Source organism: Canis lupus, chromosome 7 (genome assembly GCF_003254725.2).
Source record: "Canis lupus dingo isolate Sandy chromosome 7, ASM325472v2, whole genome shotgun sequence".
Taxonomy (NCBI): Eukaryota; Metazoa; Chordata; class Mammalia; order Carnivora; family Canidae; genus Canis; species Canis lupus.
Genome location: NC_064249.1, coordinates 66,886,443 through 66,906,235, shown reverse-complemented (window position 1 = coordinate 66,906,235; position 19,793 = coordinate 66,886,443). Strand labels below are relative to the sequence as shown.

The 19,793-nt window shown below is 39.9% G+C and overlaps 1 protein-coding gene and 1 long non-coding RNA gene across 2 annotated transcripts in view; one reads left to right on the top strand and one right to left on the bottom strand.

Moving 5' to 3' along the window:
* The window catches only part of LOC112647987 (uncharacterized), a 75,883-nt gene extending 60,411 nt beyond the window's left edge, over positions 1-15,472 (bottom strand). The window contains exon 1 of the long non-coding RNA XR_003128633.3: positions 15,334-15,472. This is a non-coding gene — a long non-coding RNA (uncharacterized LOC112647987). The remainder of the gene's footprint in view (positions 1-15,333) is intronic.
* A 174-nt stretch (positions 15,473-15,646) lies between these two features.
* THOC1 (THO complex 1) overlaps positions 15,647-19,793 on the top strand; it is a 54,486-nt gene continuing 50,339 nt past the window's right edge. The window contains exons 1-3 of the mRNA XM_025429361.3: positions 15,647-15,778; positions 18,428-18,501; positions 18,595-18,655. Of these exons, the coding sequence (XP_025285146.1) occupies positions 15,725-15,778; positions 18,428-18,501; positions 18,595-18,655 (189 nt within the window). The 5' untranslated portion in view covers positions 15,647-15,724. The remainder of the gene's footprint in view (positions 15,779-18,427; positions 18,502-18,594; positions 18,656-19,793) is intronic.

The window sequence follows — 19,793 nt, the reverse complement described above, 5'->3', positions numbered from 1 at the left end:
TACAATGAGGTTACATCTTGATAAACCCATAACTTGAAATGCCATAAGTCAAAAAATGCATTTAATATAACTAACTACCAAACATCAGAGCTTAGCCTAGCCTACTTTAAATGTGCTCAGAACACTTATATTAGCCTATAGTTGGGCAAAATCATCTAACACAAAGCCTATTTTATAATAAAGTTGAATATTTCATGTAACTTATTGGATATTATACTGAATATTTCATGTAATTTATTGGATATTATACTGAAAGTGCGACTATTACAATATATTGTAATGGTTGCATGGGTACAGAATGGTTTTAAGTGTGTGGGTTATTTACCCTCCTGATCACGTGGCCACAGTCTACTGGGCTGCCCAGCATCACAAGAATCAGAGTGCATATCCTCAGCCTGGGAAAAGACTGAAATACAAAGTTTGAAGTTCTACTAAATGCATAAATATCACTTTTGCACCATCATAAAGTCAAAAAACCTTATGTCAAATCACTGTAAGTCATGGGATCATCTACATACTATATAGTATTAATAGCTGTAGTCACCATGCTATTCATTAGATCCCCAGGACTTATTCATCTTACAACTGAAAGTCTGTATCGTTTGACCAGTATCTTTCCCTTTCCCCCATGCTCCAGGCCCTGGCAACCACCATTTTACTCTCTGCTTTTATGAGTTTGACTTTTTTAGATTCCACATATACATGAAATCATATGGTATTTGTCTTTCTGTGTCTGGCTTATTTCACTTAGCATAATATCCTCCTTATCACAAACAGAATTTACTTTAAGACTGAATTATATTCCATTGTGTGTGTGTATCAATCATATTTACTTTATCCATCATTCACTGACAGTCACTTACGTTGTTTCCATATCTTGGCTACTGTGAACAGTGCAGTAATAAAAATGGGAGTGCAGATATCTCTTTGAGATACTGGTTTAATTTTCTTTAGATACATACCCAAAAGTGGGATTGCTGGATTTTATGGTAGTTCTATTTTTCATGTTTTGAAGGACCTCCATACCATTTTCCACAATGGCTGCACAATTTTGCATTTCCAACAGTGTACAAAGGTTCCTGTTTCTCCACATCCTCAGCAAGACTCGTTATCTTTGGACTTTTTGATAATAATCATTCTAACAAGTGTGAGGGGATATCCCCACTGAGGTTTTTAAGAAAGATTGTATGTATATATGTACATATCTATGTTATCTATGTACATCTATGTTAGAGTGTGCATTCAGGTAGGGGAGGGGCAAAGGGAGAGAGAGAATCAAGCAGACTGTACTGAGTGCCGAGCCTGAAAAGGGGCTCAATCTTACAATCCTGAGATCATGAACCTGAGCTGACATCAAGAGTCAAACACTTAACCAGTCAGACACCCTACCACTGAGGTTTTGATTTGCACTTCCCTGATGAATAGTGATGTTAAACACCTTTCCATATACCTATTGATCATTTTTATTTCTCCTTTGGATAATGTCTATTTAGGTTATTTGCCCACTTTTATCTGGAATATTATTTGTTTTTTTGCTGATGAGTTGAGTTCCTTATATATCTTAGATATTGACACCTTATCAGATGTATGGCTTGCAAATATTTTCTACTGTTCCATAAATTGTCTCTTCACTCTTTTGTTCCCTTTGCTGTGCAGAAGCTTTTTAATTTGATGCGCTCCTACTTGTCTATTTTTGCTTTTGTTGCCTGTGGTTTGGAGTTGTATTAAAAAAAATCATTGCCCACACAAATGTAATGCCAAGAAGCTTTTTCCTACCCCCTCCCCAGTGATTGCTCTCCCTCTTTCTCTAAAATAATATTTTTTTTTAAAAAAGAAGCTTTTTCCTTATGCTTCCTTCTAGCCATTTTATAGTTTTAGGTCTTGCATTTAAGTCTTTAATCCATTTTGAGTTAATTTTTGTATATGGTGTGAGATAAGGGTCCAATTTCATTCTTCTGCATATGGATATCCAGTTTTCCTAACCCTATCTATTGAAGAGACCATCCTTTCCCCCTTGTGTATCTTGGGCATCCATACACATAAAGATCATTTCACAATATATGCATAGATTCTTTTGGAGACTCTCTATTCTGTTCAATTGGCCTATATGACTGTGATAGTACCAATGCCATATTGTTTTGATTGCTATAACTTCATAATATATTTTGAAAATGTGTACTATTATGTGATGCCTTCTTTTATTTTTCTAAAAGATTTTATTTATTTATACATGAGAGACACAGAGAGAGAGAGAGGCAGAGACACAGGCAGAGGGAGAAGCAGGCTCCACGCAGGGAGCCCGCTGCAAGACCTGATCCTAGGACCCCAGGATCACACCCTGGGCCAAAGGCGGGCACCAAAACGCTGAGCCACCCAGGCATCCCATGTGATACCTTCAATTTTATTCTTGCTCAAGATTGCTTCAGCTACTTGAGGTCTTTTATGGTTCCATATGAATTTTAGGATTTTTTTTCTGCTTCCATGAAAAAGACGTTAGAATTTTGATTAGCATTGCATTGAAGCTGTAGGTCACTTTGAGTAGCACACGTATTAATTTTCCAATCCATGAACATGGGATGTCTTTTCATTTATTTGTGTCTTTTTAATTATCATCAATATTTCTTTCACCTTCTGAGTTGTTTACTCAAAAGTATTCATCCTTTTTCTGTTCTAAATGAAATTGTTTTCTTAATTTCTTTTTCAGGTAGTTCAGTGTTACTGCATTGAAATACAACTGATTTTTGTACATTGATTTTTATATCCTGCAACTTTACTAAAATCATTAGTTCTAGCAGCATTTTTGGTAGAGTCTTTGAGTTTTCTCTTTTTTTAAAAAAAGGATTTTATTTATTTATTCATGATAGACATAGAGGGTGTGCAGGCAGAGACACAGGCAGAGGGAGAAGCAGGCTCCATGCCAGGAGCCCAATGTGGGACTTGATCCCGGGTCCCCAGGATCATGTCCTGGGCCAAAGGCAGGCGCTAAACCGCTGAGCCACCCAGGGATCTCCATGGTAGAGTCTTTTGAGTTTTCTATATACAAAGTCATGTCATTTGCAACAGAAACAATCTTACTCCTTTCCAATTTGAGTGCCTCTTATCTCCTTTTTCTTTCCCAATTGCTCTGGGTAAGACTTCCAGTACTATACTGCATAGGAATGGTGAGAGTAGGCATTGTTAGGAGTGGTCATTGAGAAACAACGATCACTGGTATATCTGTGAGCTGGACAGTAATTGCCCTTGGAATGTGGATTCTGCTTGCCTTTCCCACTCCTAGACACAGCCTTGTGATAGTGATATGATATTGAGACCATCTGCATGGTTTATGTGACTAAAACCAGTTAGGGCCTCTGTATAAACTTTTAAGACTTGACAGGCAGGTGCAGAGATCTACTCCTCTTGCAGCCACCAAAGGTAAACCTTGGATGTATGTTGCCTGCTTATTAAACCTGCCATACCAATCTGAAGTGGCCTGTCTCTTTCTTTGGTTTCTCTCTGCCCTCCATGTATAAGGGCCAGTTTCAAAGTATACCTGGGAAGTTCCTAAGCAGCTTGTGAACCAACAATTAGTGAGCCAGACAGGAAACAAAAGAAATGGGCCTTGGGAAAGAGGAATTCATGGAGAAAATCCTAAGTTGGCTGTCGACCTCTCTGTAGGTGGACTACCATGTGAGTGCAGGGACACCACAAGAATACTTTAATTATTTTAATTAAATGCTTTAATGAGCTAGTTTGAGAAACTGCACACAGCTCACTGCAGCAAAGTAGGGAAACATGGCTGCCATGGTGGGTTGGCCTCTACTACGTGCAATTAAGCTGGCCACCATGCCCAACTAGATGCTGAAGCTTAAGTTAGAAAGTTAGAAGAGCTAAGGTTAGAGAAGGAAGTGCAAGTGTCCACTGGTCTTCTAGCTTTAGGGCTAGCAGACAAAATAGAAGATCAGGGTAATAAGTTGGAGACTATTTTTTTTTTAAGAGTTTATTTATTTATTCATGACAGACAGAGAGAGAGTGAGTGAGAGAGAGAGAGAGAAAGGCAGAGGGACACAGGCAGAGGGAGAAGCAGGCTCCAGGCAGGGAGCCTGATGTGGGACTCAATCCCGGGTCTCCAGGATCACACCCTGGGCTGAAGGTGGTGCTAAACCACTGGGCCACAGGGGCTGCCCTGGAGACTATTTTATAAGTATTTTTGAAAAGCTAGGAAGGCACAAGGTGCTTTGGATAAAGCCTGATTTGGATGCTAAGAGGCAGAATCTCTGCAAAAGTTATGAGGAGGAAGATGTGGTGATTGATGGACTCATGCCCAAGCCAACTGACCCCTAGTATAAAGGAAAATTTTAAATAGCAATGACCAAAAAACTCTTAGAAGAAAACTTATATTATTTCTCTGTCCCTTGAGGTCATAAATCTTATTTCTTTGAAATGTAAACCTCAGTAGAGAAGCAAAACACTGCCCAGGGTTAAAAAGAAAAAAAAGAGACAGAAAAGGTTAAAAAGGTTAAAAGAAGAAAAAAGTATTTTAATACCAAAAGTATACTGGTGGAAAATTACAATTTGGTTTTCTCTCCACTAAAAGGACAAAGTTTTCTGAGATTGTCTGCTCTTAATAAGAAATTGGAAAAAAGGTTTTTATCTTTGATGTAATCTACCATAAAAAAAACAAAGATTCTGTGTTTTGCCTTTATCAGGTCTTTGACTACTTAAGAAAACGGAGTTTCTCCATTAAAAGAGCTACACTTTATATAACTATGCACATCTGAATGCATTAAAGCTCATGGAAAGCATTGTCAAATAAGAAACGATGCTAAAGTTTCTTTCTTATTTGTACAAAATTCCTAAAAATCTGATATGTCCTGGTACAATGTTATCAGTCATAATTTTACAATGTATATCACAGCAATAACCAAAATTCCTTGTCAATTACATTAAAATGAATTTTCATCTTACACATTCTGCTAATGTGTCATCTTTATTTAAATCACAGGACACAAGGAAATAACCCTAGGTGATCTGACCCTCTGGCTTAGAGAATAAATAAGTCCTGGTGAAAAAAAAATTGTCACTGATTAAAAAAATTATTGTCTTATTCTGTTTTCTCTTAAATATGCCTATATTGTTGCTGAGGCAACTGCCCCTAATGCAGCTGGATAGCCACATCCAGGCCAGTGAAACCCCTTGCTGACTGCTCAAGGCCCACTGCAGAAGAAGGGGGCATGTGAGATTATAAAAGCCAATCACAAGGGGTAGAGTGTTGCGGGGGGCGGGTGTCATCGAGATGACCTAACAGTCAGTTGATCCCTGAGCTGGACCTGACAATCAGAGGCTCCTTGCCCTCTCCCCTGTCCATGGAATGTGCATTCTGCTTGGCTTCCCTTCTCCCTGAGGTTGCCCCAAGAGCATAGCCTCATGATAGTGATGTGATGTTAAGACTAACTGGACAGTATATGTGACTGAACCCAGTTAAGGCCTTTATATAAACTTTTAAGATTCAGTGGGCAAGTATGGAGATCTACATTCTTGCTGCCATCCAAGTCAAGCTTCATACATAAGTTCCCTTCCTTAGTAAACCCACCACCTACCAATCTGGAGTGGCCTGCCTCTTTCTTCAGTCTTTTCCTGCCCTCTGCATGTGGGGTCCATTTTCAGTTTATAACTCGGAAGCTCCTGAGGACCCTGTGAACCAGCATTTTTGTCTTGTTCCTGAGCTTAGAGGAAAAGCTGTCAGTATGATAGCTGTGGGCTTTCCGTATATGACCTTTATTATGTTGAGGTAAATTCCTTCTATACCTAATTTGTTAAGAGTTTTTATCATGAAAGGAATTTAATTTTTTCTGCATCTATTGAAATTATCACATAATTGTTATCATTCTATTAAGGTGGTGCGTTTATTACATTTATTGATTTGCATATGTTTATATCCTTGCATTCCAGGAATAAATCTCACTTACTCGTGGGGTATAATCCTTTTAATGCTATTGAATTTGGCTTGCTAGTATTTTGTGGAGCATTTTTATGCATTTTATGCAATATCCTTCATCAAGGATATTGACCTGTAGTTTCCTTTCTTGCAGGTCTTCCTCTGGCTTTTGTATCAAGGTAATGTTGACCTCATTTGGAAGTATTACCTTCTCTTCAATTATTTGGAAGAGTTTAAGGCTTGGCATTAATTCTTTAAATGTTTGATAGAATTCACCAGTAAAGCCATCTGGTCGTAGGCTTCTGCTTATTGGGAGGTTTTTGATTTACTAAATTTAATCTCCTTACTAATTACAGGTTTGACCAGGCTTTATTTCTTCATAATTCATTCTTTTTTTTTTTTTTAAGATTTTATGTATTTATTCATGAGAGACACACACAGAGAGAGGCAGAGAGACAGGCAGAGGGAGAAGCAGGCCCATGCAGGGAGCCCGACGTGGGACTCGATCCCAGGACTCCAAGATCACACCCTGGGTGGAAGGTGGCACTAAACCACTGAGCCACCTGGGCTGCCCTTTTCATGATTCATTCTTGGTATGTTGTTTCTAGTATTTTACTCATTTCTTATAGGTTATCAAGTATGGTGGTATATAATTGTTCATAGTAGTCTCATGATCCTTTTCATTCCTGTGACATCAATTGCAACATCTTCTCTTTCATTAATTTTTGAGTCTTTTTTTTTTTTTTATCTAGCTAAAGGTTTGTCAACTGTATCTTTTCAAAAAAACAACTTAGTTTCATTTCTTTTCTATTGTTTTTCTACTCTCTTTTTCACTGAATTTCAAAGTTATTTTTGTACATAATGAAAGGTAGAGGCCAAGGTTCTTTTTTTCCTCAAGTAAATATTCAATTCTCTAGCACTATCTATTAAAAAGATCCTCCTTTTCCAGAACACGTTGAGTGGCTCAGTTGCTTAACAAGCATTGGACTCTTGGTTTTGGCTCAGGTCATGATCTTAGGGTCGTGGAATCAGGCCCCGCATTGGGCTCCATGCTTGGCAGGGAATCTGTTTGAGATTCTCTCCCTCTTCTTCTGTACCTCCCACTCCCTGCTTGCTTGCTCTCACTCTCTCAACTGAATAAATAAAATCTTTAAAAAAGAAAGATTTTCCTTTTCGGGATCCCTGTGTGGCTCAGCGGTTTGGCGCCTGCCTTTGGCCCAGGGCATGATCCTGGAGTCCGGGATCAAGTCCCACGTCAGGCTCCCGGCATGGAGCCTGCTTCTCCCTCCTCCTGTGTCTCTGCCTCTCTCTCTCTCTCTCTCTCTCTCTCTCTCTCTATTTCTATCATAAATAAATACATAAATCTTAAAAAAAGAAAGATTTTTCTTTTCTAAATTGAATTCTATTTATACTTTTATTAAAAATTAAGTGACCTTGGGGCAGCCTGGGTGGCTCAGCGGTTTAGCGCTGCCTTCAGCCCAGGGTCTGATCCTGGAGACCTGGGATCCAGTCCCATGTCGGGCTCCCTGCATGGAGCCTGCTTCTCCCTCTGCCTGTGTCTCTGCTTCTCTCTCTCTCTCTCTCTCTCATGAATAAATAAATAAAATCTTTTAAAAAAAATCAAGTGACCAACTGTTTAAATCTATTTTTGGACTCTCTTTTGTTCCTTTGGTCTACTTTTTTATCCTTATTATTTTATTGACATTATTACAATAGCTTTATATAAAATCTCCAAATTTGGTAGCATAGCTCCTCTTTGCTCTTCTTCAAAATTATCTTAGCTACTTTAAGTCCTTTGCAGGTCTTTGTAAATTTTAAAATTTGCTTGCCAATTTCTACAAAATGCTTGCTGGAATTTTTTATTAAGATTTTATTGAATTTATACGTCAATTATACGTATTGAATTTATACGTCAAGAAATGACACCTTTTCAGTATTGAATATTCAAATCCATCAACATCATTCATTTTTTCACTTATTCATGTCTTCTTTATTTCAGAAATGTTTTAAAATTCTTTTACATTTTATATTAAATTCATTCCTAGGCATTTGATGTGGTTTATCTTATTAAAATGATATTTATTTTAAACTTTATTTTCCAAAATTTTAGAATTACTACAAACAAAACACAGATCTTATATCCTGTTATCTTGTCAAACTTAAGTACTAATAGTTCATTTTTATATGCTTTTTTATGCCTTTGAATTTCCTACATAAAAAAAAATATGCCATTTCCAAATAGACACCTTTATTTCTTCCTGTTGAATTCTTGTCTTTTGTTGTTTTTTGTGTTAATACATTGGCTAGGGCCTTCATTACAATGTTGAATAAAAGTGATGAATGTGGGGACGCCTGGGTGGCTCAGTGGTTAAGCGTCTGCCTTTGGCTCAGAGCATAATCCTAGAGCCCCAGAATCAAGTACCACATGGGGCTTCCTGCATGGAGCCTGCTTCTCCCTCTGCCTATGTCTCTGCCTCTCTCTCTGGTCTTTCATGAATAAATAAAATCTTTAAAAAAAAAAGTTAAAAAAAAAGTGATGAATGTGAACATCATTATCTTCCAGATTTTAGGGGCAAAGATTTCAATATTTTACCAGTATTATGTTACCTTAAGATTTTTTAAGATACCTTTCATCAGATTGAAAAATTCCTTTTTATTTCTACTTTGTTGATTTTTTTTAAAAATTATGAATGGATGTTAAGTTTTATCACTTTTCCTGTATCTATAAAGATGCTTATATTTTTTCTCCTTTATTCTGGTAACACGGTGAATTACATAGATTTCAAATATTAAACCAAACTTATATTCCTGATATAAACCTTACTTGTTCATGACGTACTCACCTTTTGATGTATTGTTGGATTTTTTTCTTTTGGGATTTTTATACCTAAGTTCATAAGGGACATTAGTCCAAAATTTTATTTTCTTATACTTTTAAGACTGTGAAATCAGAATTATGCTAGGCTTAAAAAACAAGTTGGTAAATGTCTATTCATGGTTTACTCTCTAAAAAACCTTGTGTAAAATTAATATTATTTCTTCTATAATAGAATTTACCAGTGGAGCCATCTAGACCTGGAGTTTGCTCTCTGGAAATTTTTTTTTAAAGATTTTATTTGTTTATTCATGATAAATAGGGAAAGAGAGAGAGAGAGAGAGAGAAGCAGAGACACAGGCAGAGGGAGAAACAGGCTCCATGCTGGGAGCCCGACGTGGGACTTGATCCTGGGACTCCAGGATCGTGCCCTGGGCCAAAGGCAGGTGCTAAACTGCTGAGCCACCCAGGGATCTCCCTCTGGAAATGTTTTTATTAAACATTCAATTTCTTTAAAATAGTTGTATTCTATGTCCTATTTCTTTGTCAGTTTTGGTAAATTGTGTGTCACAAAAGGTAAGGAAGAACAGGTATCACTTTTCCTCTTCTCTGGAAACTAGAGCATGAACACAAGAGCTGAGTATAGCCAATCAGATACTCCCAGTCATGATCTCAAAACTAGAGGAAGAGGTTTTAGGACTCGAGGTGATACAGAACAGCTGTGGCAGCATGGTGTGGTGATGGGTGTTGAGTGATGTGATGGCAAGTGTCCATGGACCACAGAAACCAGGAGTAGAGCCAAGCCATTGGAGATGGCATTAGCAAGGGCATCATTAAGACCGATGGTATGCCTTGCTTCCATTGAGGCTTGCCCAAACTTTAACCTTTGTTGTATTAGCTTCCTGATACCCTCCCAAAAACTTACTTTACTTACAAACACTAACCACAGTAGATTTCCCTACTGTTTATAAAGGAGAACTCTAATGATAGCCATATTTTTCAGACACAGAAAAATAATTTCAAAGACTTACTGCTAGCCTGGCCCGGTCATATGCCCACCATTGTTTTGTCTATTACAAGAATGGGGTGAAAGGGGGTGGGAATGGCAAGTGAGGAGTGGAACAGCCCCTGAAATAGCTCTTATGACTGAGCAATTTTGACCTTCACTTATTAACATGAATACATTATGAGATATCACCACTAACATGAAGGAAATCAGATGCTCCATAGTGGAAGCAAGGTGGACAATGAAAGCAAATGACTCACCTTTGAAACAATTTATGGAAAAACAGAGAACTTTTAAAACAAACTTTTGTGCGTTCAATGAGATTCCAGGCTATAGTATACCATATAGAGGAGAATGAAACTCCAGTGAAGTAGAGTCCTGAACAATCCAGTCCTGTCCATTTCTCCAACCTTACTGTCTAATGCTTTCCATCGTGCTCCCATGCCTTCTTTCAGGTCTCAAATATGCTAACAACCTCCTTCCTAACACAAGCCACTGCACACACTGTACCTTCTCCTTGGAATGTTTTCTTGCTTTCCCCTGCCAAATCCCACTCTCTCAAATACAACAACTAATGCCTTTCTATCCCTTAAGTTTTAACTTACATGATTCCCTCAGAGAAGTCTTTTCTAACAATTCTATTTACATACTGCCCAAGCACAGTCTGCCTGAGTCTCACACTCCTTTGATTCTGAGTGACCATGGGGGCTAAGTTACTTCAGCACCATTCAAGTTCTTCACCTGTAACCTGGGACTAATAAAGAGTAAATCTCTTAAGTTTGCTGGGAAGATTAAAGGAGTTCACACATGTAAAGCACTTAGGATTTCATTGTGTGATAAATGCTATGCAGGAATTTATAGCATTGCTTGAGTGCTGTTGTGCTTAAATTCTGTTATATTTTTATTTATTTATTTTTAAAAAATCTGCTCTCCCACAGAACAAAAGCTTCCTGAGGGCAATAACTCTTCTGTTTCATACAAAGTGCCAGGTTCATATTTACTGTTGAGAATAAACAAATGAAAATATTTTCCAAAAATGAATGAATAAAACATTATTATATGAATACCCTAGGATACTGTGGTGGCCCTGAAAATGCTCAACTCAGATCTTTTTGCTGTAGGGAGCACAAATGACCAACAGCCCTAGCAGCTAGCCTCTGGATCCACCACAGTGGCATGGAGGCCAAACTTACTGAGAGCTGCTTCTAGTCAATAACTGAGCATGGCAAGGTCCTAGTTCAGGCTCATTCTGGAAAACTGCAAGACTCTTCTGACAAGAAATTTGACTTTACTTGTCCTCATTGGCAAAGTCAGACCTATATTGGAGCTGCACTTCACTCAGAAACTTCCTACCTCACCCTCTTCCCTTCCCTCTTTCCTTCTACAGGTATCAAAAGTCCATGTTGTGGTCCATGGGCTTTTCTGTCTGCTCCTGCTCCCTTCATAATAAACTCTTGCACACTAATCCCATGCTGGTGTCTGCTTCTTAGTAAACCCAAACTTAACAGTCAGAACCTTCAGAACATAACCTGAAGTAAGAATTTGTGGGCAAATCATTTAGGTGCTGCCAGGAGAAGCTTAAGTAAGGGAAGGAGAAAGAGTATTAGGACAGGAGAGAGGAACAAACCAAGCAATGGCACAATTTCAGGCAAATTCTCTACCTAACTCTGTAGGGAGGCTGGACTTATCAGTCATCTATTCATCCATTTCTGTGACTTCTATTCTCATCTCATCTGTGTGGTTCAACCAAGCTTACCACATAGGATTTTACAATGTACACTAGATAATATTTACAGTACTTAGAACTTAATAAAATATAATACTAGATATATAATCCAGTAATATTGTACTTGTGCCTGGTAGGTAGTAGACAATGTGTATTAAATGACTAGCACAATATTAACAATATAAAATGCTTGAAAACTGCCACCACCTTATAAAAATACAGTAGCCACACATACTTTTCATATAATTCCCCTTTTGCCAAAAAAATTAAGTTCCAAATACATACAATGTGCCATCTGTCTTCCATTTTTATTCTTTGAAGTTTTACTCCACTCCAAATGCAGGAGTCTCATTTTGTTTGCTCAACTTTTCCTCTCAAACATCAGTTCTCTATTTCAATCCATTCAAGTTAGAGAGAGAAAGAGAGAGAGATGCCTGGGGCCCAAAACCTGAACCAGCAAAAGCTCTAATGGATCCTCATGTAGCGGTGAGCACAGAACAAAAAGTTTCCTTAGGCCTAGACTACAGGATAAAGACCAGAACAAAAAAAGCTAAGCTGTCTGCTTGGTCCTCTTCTGTCATCAAGCCAATGGTAACGTGAATCCCAGTGAAAGGACACCAAAGAAAAGAATAGTGATGTGAATGCTTAGAACTTACCTAAACCACCAAGCCTAGAATTCTCATTGGAGGGTATTTGCTAAGAGAGGTAGTCCCTGGTCCACTTTACCTCGCCAGGAAAAACAGGTGTTCAAAAACTATAAGTGAAGTTGTTATGTGCCATTGGATGTCTGCCTTTTGAGTGTTATTACATACTTTTGAAGACCCCTAATGTTTTGTCATAACAATGTGATCCTCACCCTTATCTGACTGTAAGGCAATAATTTATGGGACAATAATGGTCTATGGTTTGATAATGATTCAGAATTAAGACTTGAGAAAAATACAGGCTCTGGGATTAAAGCTAGGCCCAAATCCCAAATTAGCTTTCTCTAGCCAAGTGAGCTAGGACAGCTGAACTTGTTTCCTCACTGTTATATAACTATATGCAATACTGTTGTAAGGAATAGAAATACAAGAAAGTGTCATAAGGAGGTACTCAGTAAAACTTGAGCATTATTCATGACAATATAACAGTGTAATGAGCACAAAATTTGGAATCAAAACTCTTGGTCTTATTTTGCTGATTGCCTCTATCACGAACCCTCTCTTTGAGTTTGTTTCCTCATGGATGGAATAACTGTAGGATAATTGTATTGTAGGTAATATTACACACCTCAAAATATCATATAGAGGACCAAATGAGATACCTCATGTTGAGTGCATTTGGAATTATAAACATTAATTAACATGATCTAAATGCTAAAATATTTTTACTATAGTGATTTTTGGTGCACACCTTTCAAAAACTGCATTGTCTACTTCTTGGCCTTAGTGTATATAATCTTCAGTTCTCAAGATCATGCCAATGCTTTTGATGTTTTTGCCCTTTTTAAGTTATCTAGTAGCAGACTGCTGCCTTTTTAAAAAAACGGGTTGCTTTTCAAGTTTTCATTGTGGTACAACATACATAAAATTTAGTATTTTAATTATTTTAAGCATATAATTCATTGTTGTGCAATCATTATGACTATCCATCTCTAGAACTTTGTCATCCCAAGCTAAAATCCGCACTCATCAAATATAACTCCCCATTGTCACCTGATGATTACCTTTCTTTCCCTACTCTTTTATCTGATGTTGCTTTGCTAATTAGCAGGAAAACAGTTCATTTTTCTCCTTCACGCCAAAATATACTGCCAGTAATAACTTTCTATAAAAGCCATTTTTCAAAAAAGATTTTATTTATTTGACAAAGTGGGAGAGAGAACATAAGCAGGGGGAATGGCAGGCTCCAGGACTCTGGGATCATGACCTGAGTCAAAGGCAGACAGTTAACCATACTGAACCACCCAGGTGCTCCCATAAAAGCCATTTTTAAACCTGTAACATTTTTTGGCCTCAAACATTAATACAATCTAGTTCCAGCTAAACTCTTCAGCTCTATTTCTGTGCAGAACCCAATGTTATAGTCAAAATAAATGGCTATCTTTGTGCCTTCTCCCTTCCACACTTCTGCTCATACCATTCCTTCCATTGGGAAGGTTTCTCCTATTCACTCTTTGCCAGGTCCAGTTTTCAAGGACCAGCTCATAGTCTATCTTCTCCACAAAGGCTCCTTGACCACCAAATATGGTATTGATTCTCTCTTTTGGTCGCTTATGGTAGCTATGATCTAAATTGCTCATGATAGAAATTGTAAACTGTAATTATTATTTTTTTAAGGTTTTATTTATTTATTCATGAGAGACATAGATAGAGGGAGAGGCAGACTCCATCCAAGGAGCCAAACGTGGGACTCGATCCTGGGACTCCAGGATCACACCCTGGGCAGAAGGCAGGCGCTAAACTGCTGAGCCACCCAGGGATTCCTCACTGAAATTATTTATGTCAACTAGAGATCCCCAAAAAAGAATTATGCTGTGTTATTCTGCTCATTCAATAATTTGTTCAAATATTTATTATTCATTTAACAAATACTGTCCACAATATACAAAGTGCCTAATGGATGTTTGCAGAATTAAAAAAGAGAATTCTAATTCTAAGTCACTGGGCTTTGGTGAATGAGTCAAGAAACCTTACGTTGGGTTCTTATAAAAAAAAAAAAAAAGAAAAATTATTACTTTTTTATTTATTCATGAGAGACACACAGACAGAGAGGCGGAGACATGGCAGAGGGAGAAGCAGGCTCCCCGTGAGGAAGCCCAACGTGGGACTCGATTCCGGAGCCCTGAGCCACCCAGGCGTCCCCAGAAAAATTATTTACTTCTTAGGTCTTAGCTGTGCTCCAGTTAATAATCATCTGTAATATAATAATAATCTTATTACATCAGCTACCTATTAAATAAGTTAATACCAGGTTTGGGTTTTGTTGTTTTTGTTTTTTTCCAGCCGATTTGGAATTTAAGTCATACACTCAAACTTGAATGATTCAGTTGATTCCTAAACAAGATTGTAATGCTTCAGGTAGCCACCACTGTCTGACAATTCCAACTTATGGGCAAAACTATGCAAAGTTATCTTTTGGTTAAGCTTCCTGTATTCTTATTAGATGCCAATGAAGGGAGAAGGTATACATGGGAGGGAACAGTACTGAGTGTTCCGGTCGGTGCTGCTTTCTCCGCAGCATGATTCCAACCGACAAAGTTAGTGCCGCTTGGCGTCTCCCTGGCCACGCCTCTCCAGTGAGGCGACAAGGGAGGAAACTGCTGAGGAGAAAGCGTTTTTTGTAACGGGTGCCGCCCGTTTGCAAATGAGCGCCGAGAACTGCAAATTCTCGGCAGAGGCCTCTCTATGCAGAAAAGTCAACGGACACTAAGATACTGACTGACAAGGAGGGGCGGCCAGGGTGGCTCAGCGGTTTAGCGCCGCCGTCAGCCCAGGGCGTGATCCTGGAGTCCCGGGATCGAGTCCCACGTCGGGCTCCCTTCGTGGAGCCTGCTTCTCCCTCTGCCTGGGTCTCTCATGAATAAACAAGTAAGATCTTAAAAAAAAAAAAAAAAAAAAAAAAAAAAAAAACTGACAATGATACTCCTAGTCCCATAGAAGCCACATTTGCTTTCATTATTTCATTTGTGCTTTTCCACAGTCCTGTAAAACGGGCATTATTTCTACTTCACGGAAGAGGGAACTGCTCCTAAGCTACAGGGTCCGTGGACTAACTACTCAGCAAGGCAGCAGCTAAGAGCACTCCCTCGGCGAGAATGACTGCCGTCCGGGGCTCACAGGCACCGCCCCCACTTCACCCGCCAGGGGCACCCCCGGATGACCCACCTGCCCTGGATTCCCAGGCCGAGGTGACCTTCCCGCGCGACTCAGTAAGCCTGACTGGCCGCCATTCGCCCAGCTTCCCCAGAGCCGGAAAATCACCGCAGGTGCGCGCGCTGGCCTAGTCCCCGCCAGGCAGCACCACGCCGACAGGGCCAGGACGCCCCTATGCCGTCACCCCGAGGGCGCTCCACGAATCCGGACCGAGCACGCTGTGGCTGACTCAGCCCCGCCAAGGCCGGCCGAACTGTCACCAGCGAGGCTCCCGGCCGCCAGCGGGCCTAGCCCTCGGCTCACAGGCCGCTCTAGCCGCGCTCGGACAGCGCGATCTCGCTGCTCCCGCCTGACGTCATCGGCGGGCGCCGCAGCGCGGTGGCGGGCACGCGCAGCCGGGAAGATGTCTCCGACGCCGCCGCTCTTCAGTTTGCCCGAAGCGCGGACGCGGTTCACGGTTAGTGGGCTGTGGGAGGGTGCGGCTCTGACCTGGCTCTATCTTTTTCCTCCTCTCCCAGAAAATACTCGAATTTTGCCCTGGAGTAAGGCGGGAACTGAGGTGTGTGCCCCGCGGTGTCGGCTCCCGGCCCCGTCGGGGGCGGGGAGGTGGGAAAGACGCATTACTTGTCTCTTCCGTGCGTCCCGTGCTGTCCGCCTCCGTCCTCCTGTCGGCAGGTCTCTGAACCTCGCGGTCTGGGCGCCTTTGTGCCCCGCGTGGAGGGCTCATCCGCACACGACCTCCGGTGCGGTCGAGCTCTTCCGCAGTGCTCGCTTAGCCGGACAGGTGTCTCCAAAATTGCTTACGGGTGAGGGCGGGAGTGATCTTAGCCCAGGGGACTGGCTCGCGCTCCGCCTCCTCAGCTGCCAAGTCGTGGATCTCGGTCGCTTATTCACCAGCCTTTAGCCTTCCGTATCTCGCTCCCAAGAGATTAACGAGATCCTAAGTAGGAAAAGGCAGAGAGATCAGCTTGGGGATTGTTGCTGGATGTCATTTTATACTTACACAGTTTGGAAGAGTAGTTTGAGCATTTGGGGAAAGCCTTACAGAGCGTTTTCATGTTAGCGTATTTAACTCTTTGAATAGCACTGTGAAGTAGGCAAAGTTCTATTAAAGCCTGGTAGATGAGCTGGAAATTGAGATCACACCCCCTCCCCCCAAAAAAAGTAAGGTGATGTACTTCGCTCGTGTTTCTGACGTCAGACCCAGTGTTCATTTTACGTTGCCCATCAGAGCATGAAGAACCCTGTTCTGAGTTGCTTGCCTGTATTTGTTTTTAGCATTTGCGCCAATATTTCAAGTTATGATTCAACTACTTGAATAGTTAACTGTGCTTACCTAGTTTTAGTGACGCCAGAATAAAGAGTTTTCTTGTGTGCACATTATTTTTTTATCCCATGCAAAGAGCGTTCGTTTGTTAACCAAGTAATATCTCGTTTATGTCTTCAGAATCGTTTTCTTTCTGTGTATTTTTCTGCAATCCCTGGTGCTCTGAAATTCTGCTAAGAGTAATTGTTAGAAATATCCAATATGGGGACACCTGGGTGGCTCAGCGGTTGAGCGTCTGCCTTCGGCTCAGGGCGTGATCCCCGCGTTTGGGATCGAGTCCTACATTGGACTCCCTGTGAGGAGCCTGTTTCTCTCTCTGCCTGTGTCTCTGCCCCTCTCTCTGTGTCTCTCATGAATAAATAAATAAAATCTAAAAAAAAAAAAAAAAAGAAATACCGAATATACTAGTCCTGGAGGGGACCATTTAATTTGAGATCATCTAGTCCCGTGCTTCTTAAGGTGTAATGTACAGTGGAATCACCTGGAGATCTTGTTAAATGTAGATTCTGGTGTAGTAGGTCTGAAATAGAGCCTGAAAGTCTGTATTTCTAAGTTCCCAGGCATCTACAACAGCTTGCTTGCTTGCTTATTTATTTATTTATTTATTTATTTATTTATTTATTTATTTATTTATTTATAAGAGGCACGGGGTGGGGGCGGGAGGAGGGGTGCAGAGACACAGGCAGAAGGAAAAGCAGGCTCCATGCAGGGAGCCGGCAGTGGGACTCGATCCAGGGTCTCCAAGATCAGGCCCTGGGCTGAAGGCAGCGCCAAACTGCTGGGCCACCAGGGCTGCCCGACAGCCCCCTTATTTAACTGGTAAAGAAATTGAAGCACAAAGAGATAAGGAGATATGCCGAGGATTATACAGTCTACTCTTGGCATATGCCGAGGATTATACAGTCTACTCTTGGCAGAGTCAGGAACGGACATTTCCAGTGTAAATCGAATTCCTGGGGGTAGTGAGATAACTTTCCAAGTGTATGTGAGTTTCTACAGAATGAAAGACTTTGCAGTATTTTTGTCTTTCATATTTCTTTTTTTTTTAAGGTTTTATTTTTAAATAATTTCTACACCTAAAGTAGGGCTTGACTTACAACCCGGATGTCAGAAGTTACATGGTCTAGCTACTGAGTCAGAATCCCCTTTTTATTATCTTGACTTTCATTTATGACTAAGACAATTAGCAGGTATTCAGTGTTGACTGTGTGTTAGAGACTTGGGCTGAGCAAAACTAGAGAAGATGGGACTTGAGATGGGTCTTGAAGAATGGATAGGATTTGCATGAGCAGGTGGGAATAACAGTGAATGAATACACTAGAGTGAGCTTGGTAGAAAATAATGAAAAAATGTCTAGACCTTAGTGGAAACTGTATGTTAGATGGTAGTGGGAAATAAGATTGGATAGATTGAAGGTGATAGCATCAAGGACCTTGAGAGGGAGCTGTGAAATTTTAAAACCAAAGCCTGTAAATAAGGAGCCATTTGGAGATTTAGAAAAAAAAAAAAAGTAGAATACTCTCATGAATGTGATATGTAAAGAAATGGTAAGGAGGGAAAGCCTGGAATAAGAAAGTCTAGTTGGTAAGCTCTTGTCAAATTTAAAGTGATTAGAGTTTGCATCATTAAGTGGCATTTGAATAAGAATTATTGATGGAATGACTGATAGTTTTTCCCAAGTGTAAGTGTTTCTAGTTAAATATACTGTTGATGAGTGATGTTTTTCAGTAAACAATAGGCAAAAATCTTTCCACTTACATGCTATTTTTATTTTTCTAGAAGTCTACCAGAGAGGCCCTCAACAACAAAAATATCAAGCCATTGTTGAATACCTTCAGCCAATTACCTGGCAGGTAAGGCATTGATATCCATGAAATACACTTGCCCAGATCTTTATACTTAACCTTGAGCTGTTTAAAAATGCAGGTGTCTTTTGTTTTTAATAGTGAAAATGAAAAAAAATGTACCCTTGACCAAGCTTTCAGAGGTGTTCTAGAAGAAGAAATTGTAAGTATGTTTTCCTTCATTGTCAAAATTTTGCTGCTAAATTAATAAATGTTATTTTTAAATTGCTTTTATTCTCAGAATGGATATTTAAACAAGATTATTTTTTCTGCAGTGAGCTTGCTACTTTATGAAAGCTGACTTGATCATAGTATAGGAGTTATGTGATAGTTAAGCATTTTGACAGCACAAGTACAATTTAAGGGGTAAACCCTTAATCTCTCTACAAGTGAATATAAGAAAAAATTGATGAGGTTTTCCTGAGCAAGAAAGCACTATAATTTGAAGGTGGGCTTTCTCGCTTTGCTCAATAAACAGTGACACATCCTTTAGTAGCATAAAAGGTCTAGTCCAAGGATGTTTAGCATGGGAACTCAGATTCCATGCCCTCATTTTCCTGTGGCATCCTCACCCATTAGTATACAAAAATAGCCAGAGCCTATCCAACTTTGGTAGAAAAATTTAACCTAAACTTGAAAACTCTGAATTTATTTACCATTAGGGGGGCACCCAAAGGAAAGGAAAACTTTCAGCAGTTTATTCTTGGTTAGGTGAAGGTTGTGTCCCAAGAAGCTAGATCCTTTTCTAATGGGTACAATACAGTGTCCCTTCCTTTTAAACAATTCTGGCATCAAAACTCATTTTTTTCCTCTTCTTCAGACCTAGTCATGTTATGAGGCATTCCACAAGTTACTTTGCTTTTCTGAGCCTCAGTTTCCCATGTAAGAGGAAGTATAACATTCTTCAGGGTTATATAAAACAACACATAATGAATACTTAAAAAGTTCTAGTTTCTATAATGTTATGGAACCTAAGTACTACCTCCCTTTTTTTTTTTTAAACCCTCAGACAGGGATCCCTGGGTGGCGCAGCGGTTTGGCGCCTGCCTTTGTCCCAGGGCGCAATCCTGGAGACCCAGGATCGAGTCCCACGTCGGGCTCCCGGTGCATGGAGCCTGCTTCTCCCTCTGCCTGTGTCTCTGCCTCTCTCTCTCTCTGTGACTATCATAAATAAATAAAAATTTAAAAAAAAATAAAAATAAAAAAATAAAATAAAACCCTCAGACATATTGATGCAACAGTGCAGTTAATTCCCCTGGCCCTGTCTTTGCCCTGTGCCATTGATTGAGTTATGGCCTCAG